General features: G+C 42.5%; 1 protein-coding gene across 1 annotated transcript; it reads right to left on the reverse strand.

Moving 5' to 3' along the window:
- Positions 1-440: 440 nt before the first annotated feature.
- glulb (glutamate-ammonia ligase (glutamine synthase) b) lies at positions 441-5,340 on the reverse strand. The gene is made up of 7 exons (XM_083647426.1): positions 5,222-5,340; positions 4,501-4,680; positions 3,345-3,506; positions 2,496-2,642; positions 2,281-2,408; positions 1,383-1,582; positions 441-1,301 (listed from the first exon to the last, which is right to left on the reverse strand). Exons 2-7 carry the CDS (start codon positions 4,664-4,666, stop codon positions 983-985), a joined length of 1,122 nt encoding a protein of 373 aa, XP_083503552.1. The 5' UTR covers positions 4,667-4,680; positions 5,222-5,340; the 3' UTR covers positions 441-982.
- Between the last annotated feature and the right edge of the window lie 508 nt (positions 5,341-5,848).

Below are 5,848 nucleotides of genomic sequence, written 5' to 3' on the forward strand. Positions count from 1 at the left end.
GAAGTCAAAACTCTGGACAAAATCATACTACTAATCTCAGATTTGGGTCCAACAGAAATGGGGGCCTGTGGTTCTCTAGTGTGGACTAAATTGGGGTCATTCATATGAAGAAAGTTGAGAATCGCTGAATTGGAATACTGGTTGATCAAGTTCCTAAAACCTTTCAAAGGTTTGATCATGTGTTATGTAATTTTCTACAAATCGCAGTCACTTGGTCTGGTCAGCTGTTTCAATGAAGAGGATAACGTTGTACCCAGACTTAAATTAACCATTTGTTAAACATTACAGTGCACTTTCCCTTAATGCTGGTCACGATTCAGAGATTTATATTGGCTAATAGTTTATACATGACATACATAAGGGTTTCTTACAAAAGACAACTTATCTAGTCAGACCACCTAGGATAGGTGTAGCATTTTACACAAAAAGCTGTAAAAATGTTAGACGTTTATTAAAGATTTGTTGTAAGGGACTGAAAACAGCCATTGTCACATGCATTATTAAAAAAGAAAATCACACACACACACACACACACATTAGACTGACTTATATAATTACGTGCCCAACTCATCCACAACATGATAAAACCACCATTGTGACAAAGGCCACATAGTACTAAAAACATTTAAACGCCTTTGGGAACCTTCACAACCTCAACATTGGCAGTTAGTAAAAGTTAAACACATTACGTAGATGCAAATCTATAGAATAATTAACTACATAAACACTATGAAACATCACCACCAAGACAAAATTTGCTGTTCTTGTGACAAAAAGGCAGTGCTCACTTCAAGAGGTAAGAAAGTACGGTATAAAACAATGCACAAATAATGTAAGACTACCCCCAAGCATCCATCAAGCAAAACATTTCAACAAGGTCAAGCTAAATCCATAACCTCTTGCAATGGACAAGCCTAAACAATACAGTACTTGTAAGACACATGATGGTGTGAGCTTCTGAGAGGAATCAGTCTTAAAGCATTCATCTGCTGTAATCTGTGGGTTCGTCGCCCTCCTCTTGAAGTAAACACGTGCGGATCAGGGCCTCCGTGACAACGTACGGGTCACAGTTGGCAGACGGACGGCGGTCCTCGAAGTAACCCTTCTTCTCCTGGCCCACTGAGCGAGGGATGCGGATGCTGGCTCCGCGATTGGCCACACCAGCGGAGAACTCATGGATGTTTGATGTTTCATGATGACCGGTCAGACGCCTGGCATTGTCAAGCCCTCCTTTGGGATCATAGGCCCGGATGTGGTAGTTGTGCCTCTTCGCCAGCTTTTCAATCGACTCCTCAATGGCTCTGTGGGGACACAAGACGGGGGTTACGCAAACACTTAAAAAACCCAACTTCACAAATCATACCAAAAGAACAAATCCTTACTTCAAACCACCATCGTCGCGCATCTCCTTTGTGCTGAAGTTGGTGTGGCAGCCGGCACCGTTCCAGTTCCCTGGGATAGGTTTGGGGTCAAATGATACCACGACACCAAAATCTTCACACACTCTGTGAAGGATGAAGCGAGCCATCCACAAGTGGTCACCCATGTTGATTCCTTCACAAGGTCCAACCTGGAACTCCCACTGAAAGGCAACAGAAGCAGGCATGCAGATGAGATGCTGGAATGAGGCAGTTCCCTTTTCAGTAGAGCTGCAACGATTGGTCGATCAACAGAAAAATCCTATCTAATCGCCAACTTTTTTTTTTTAAATAATCGATTGCGGTAATCAAAAGAAATACACAATTTCTCTAGTTCCAGCTTCTTAAATGTGAATATTTTCTGTTTTTTTAGTCTTCTATGACAGCAAGCTGATTATCTTTGGGTTGTAGACTATTGGTCAGGACAAAAGAAGACATTTGTGGATGTGATCTTGGGCTTTGCGGAAAAAGTGATTTTCTGACATTTCACCATTTGGTGATATTTTATAGACCAAACGAATAATCGATTAGTTGAGAAAATTGACAGATTAATTGGTAATGAAAATAATAGTTGCAGCCCTAGTTGTTTTTCTTAATTTTGGTGACCGTTTTGGTGGTACTGGCATTGACCCAACATTCTGTAATATTAGACACTCAATTTATACTGGTGGGTTTCCTCTATTCCAAACAAACGGACTGGACTCCCTCATACAATAGCTATTTAGATCCACAAATATAGACATTTCATGAATTGGCTACAGGTTGAACCACTATTGGTATCATTTGGTGATAGAAATAGAAAAACTTGTATTTAATCTCTGAAAAAGTGGTGGATTACCAATTTAAGATAAAAGTACAATACCTGAGCTGGCATGACTTCAGCATTGGTTCCACAGATCTGAACTTCAGCGTACAGACAGGCTCGGTAATGGGCCTCCACTATATCCCGTCCGTACGCCTTATCTGCTCCCACTGCACAGTAATAAGGCCCTATTCAGACAAAAGGACACGTTAGGACAGCCTTTAGGATTTGTCATGCATTATATTTCCTTCCAGAACGGCAACTGTGAAACTCACCTTGAGGACCTGGGAAGCCATTGGAGGGCCAGCCAAAGGGATGTCCATCTGTTCCGAGGAGGGTATACTCCTGTTCCATACCGAACCAAGGGTGGTTATTGTCCACCATGTTCATGATCTGCTTACAGGTGTGGCGGAGATTGGTCTCTGTTGGAACAGTATTGGAGTTTAGCGAAGGTTCAATCAGGAAGACCATCTTTTGCATGCACATGGATGTGAAAATCTCCCTGTAGAGTCTAAGCGCCAACGACTTTCTTGTCAAGATTTGATTTTCACTATATTATGTGTCACAACCCAAGGGGCAACCTCCAATGCGGAAGTGCCTTAAACCTGCATTCTTTCTCATGGTCAGTAGGGGGCGACTCCACCCGCTGCAAAGTCGGACTGTATCAAAGTCTATGGGAAATTGATCCTACGTCTCACTTGATTTATTAGCTCAGCAAAAACCTCAGTAAAAACCCCTTCACCCATTGCTCTCGCCTGCAGTTACTACACCTACCCCCCTTTCACACGTCATGCTCTCCCACTCTCCCTCCCTTGGGGCTGCCCTGATTATTCAATTATTCATATTGAGCGTGTCACATGTCCAAATTGCACCAAATATGACACTGCACTTCCATGGGTCCCCAGGAACACACCCGCCAAGTGTGAAGTCGATCAGACGAATGGTTCTCAAAAACAGACAGGCATTCTTGGAATTAGGACACGCAGACATTCTTGGAATTAGTCGAGAGATAAACAAGGATCTTTACGTCATTCACTTGTCTCTCCTGATTGAAAAGCAGGCAAGCTAAAAAGGCAAGATCGCTTATACACAACAATAGTTACTGTTCGATAGTAAAGGCTTACCCGCAGGCTTTCGGTTGTACTTGAGCACTTCACAGAGAACTAGCTTGTTGGGGTCTTTCCTGAATGGGTCCCTGAACATGGCTGCAGGTATGAGGAACATGTCACTGTTGGAGCCCTCTGACTGGTAGGTGCTGGAGCCGTCAAAGTTCCACTCAGGAAGATCTGAAATGGAAAAACACGCTGCGGTGGAGACTGGGTATGGTTGTCACAGTTTACTCTCTCAGCCAATGAAAGATGAGATTCCCCAGGTATAAACTGCTCTATTATTTTCCATCACTTATTCCAAACTGGTTGAATACAGTGTGTCCCTTGTAACAATCAACACCTTGGCAGGATTGGCCGTCACATGATATGGGAGTAGTTGGCACAATGTTAGCAGCGCAACTGGTTTTGCAACAAAGAAATGAATAAAACATTTGAGCAAGTTTAAATCAAATATCTATATTAGAAATCATTGATCTAGAAACAATAGCTCATTAAAAATATCGTAAAAAAGAACTATACGCACATCGACTGTGGGTGCTGGGCTAGGTGTAGAACATGATTAGAAGGTAGAACCCGCACACCGAGGTATTGTTTAGACTTCCTTATTATTTAGACAACTTTTTCCCCATCCATCGTGAATCTTCATCTGGTCAATTTAAAAACACCTGTTCATTCATTCAGTATAGACTCGTCACCTGATACTGTACATGATGTCACTCTGGCGTAGACACAGGTGATTCTCGTCATTGCATTAGGCATAAATTGGCTATAATTAAGAAGATGTCCAGGGATCATGTATCAGGTGACGAGTCTATATTGAATGAACAGGTGTTTTTAAATTGACCAGATGAAGATCCACCATGGAGCGAAACATTGTATAATTAAGTCAAAACTATTCATAGTATTCCGATGATGTCACAAGCCTTTTTCCTACCAATATGGCGCTACAATACACACAGCTCATTGGCTGTAAGTGTCACTTGATTGTAATCACCTGTTAATTGATCACAATCACCTGTTTTCCTACCAAAATGGCCATGTGGTGATGTGTAACAGAATACTATCAATAAGTTTTGTGTTGATTCTACCTTGTTCTAATCACTAAAAATATCATCATCACAGGCTACATGATAAGCAAACCCTGCATTGATCAGATTTAGCCAGATCTTACCCTCAATGGTCTTGGGCTCAGAATCCAAAGTTCTGGTCTTGCAGCGCAGTCCTTCTCCAGATCCATCTATCCAAATGTACATGGCTTGGACCTTATCTCCTTGAGGGAGATCCATGTACTGCTGCTTCACAGCTTTGCTCAACTTTGCACTTGCTGAGGTGGCCATTTTGACCCCAAAACCTGTTAAGTAAACAAAGAAAAGTATAGCTATTTTCCCATTACAGCATTTAAGATTTTTTTTAGACACATCTGGGGGGAGTGGGGGTGTCATCCGTCAAACCAATCCGTCAAAACAAAATGCACGAATATGTTCATAATGGCCAAATGCACAAGCTTAAAAACTACATTACGGGCTGTGGCAGTACAACCATTAGGCCTAAATGCAAGTAGATTACCCATCAACATGTCTGATTTAGTCTTTTTGTAAGGGCTCACAGAAGGTGAGAAAAGGTTACAACCTATAGGCTATATCGTGTACATTGTGTGCTTTCTCTACAGGACGACTGTTTCAATTGCATTTTGTAGAAATATCACACACAAGACATCAACACCACAACAGGTTTGCATTGGAAACACTGAAATAAACCAGGTGAAAACAAAGGAAAGTTTCAGTAGCACACCAACAAACAAAACAGGCTGTAGTCACATAGCAGAAATACACTCAGCAGCAGGAGAGACTTCTCCCTTTTCGAATGGTTGGAAATAATACTGACATAATTACCTTATGTTAAGTGAAGAATAAAATGAAAAGACAAACACAGTCTCTGAATTTGGCGTCCGTTTGATGCTCGAGATAGTTGTTCATTCCTGCCTGCCTTCTCTCTCCATTCTCCAATTAGTATACCCAGCTGCAGCCGCGGAACGGGGCGGGGCTGCTATCCAACCTGTAATCCCGCCCATTGATGATTTCATTGGTTTAGCGACCCTGTAATCCAGCCCATTGATGTTTTCATTGGTTTGGCGAACCTGTCATCGTTAGCGAACCTGTAATCACGCCTATTGATTATTTCATTGGTTTGGCGGTCTACTTCATTGTTTTAGAGGACGATTTAATTGGTTTAGCGGTCGATGTAGCCCGCCCCAATATGTAGCCCTGCCCAGGCCCTGCCCCATTCTGCAGGATGCAGTAGCTGGGGTGTGTTCAATCTGCAAAACGGTGTGCACCGTGTGCTACGGGTTCTGGTCCGGGTTGAACGTCATGTTTCCTTGAAACGGTGTGCAACGCAACAGACAGGCTTCAATTAGCAAGCAGGTACTTGTCTCTCATTTGGTGTGCAACGCTTGTTGTCACACACACAACAGGGTGTTCAAAGCACCGCCGTTTCCGTTTAAATAAACGGTTTACGTG

The sequence above is a fragment of the Poromitra crassiceps genome, assembly GCF_964638095.1.
Source record: "Poromitra crassiceps genome assembly, chromosome: 12".
In the NCBI taxonomy this organism is placed as follows: domain Eukaryota; kingdom Metazoa; phylum Chordata; class Actinopteri; order Beryciformes; family Melamphaidae; genus Poromitra; species Poromitra crassiceps.

Excerpts from the sequence above, each read along its gene's own strand:
- glulb (XM_083647426.1), bottom strand. The coding sequence starts at position 4,666 with ATGGCCACCTCAGCAAGTGCAAAGTTGAGCAAAGCTGTGAAGCAGCAG. Across the intron at positions 2,643-3,344 it reads GTACAACCGAAAGCCTGCGG|AGACCAATCTCCGCCACACC; the intron begins GTAAGCCTTTAC and ends CTGTTCCAACAG. Across the intron at positions 1,583-2,280 it reads CTGAAGTCATGCCAGCTCAG|TGGGAGTTCCAGGTTGGACC; the intron begins GTATTGTACTTT and ends GTTGCCTTTCAG.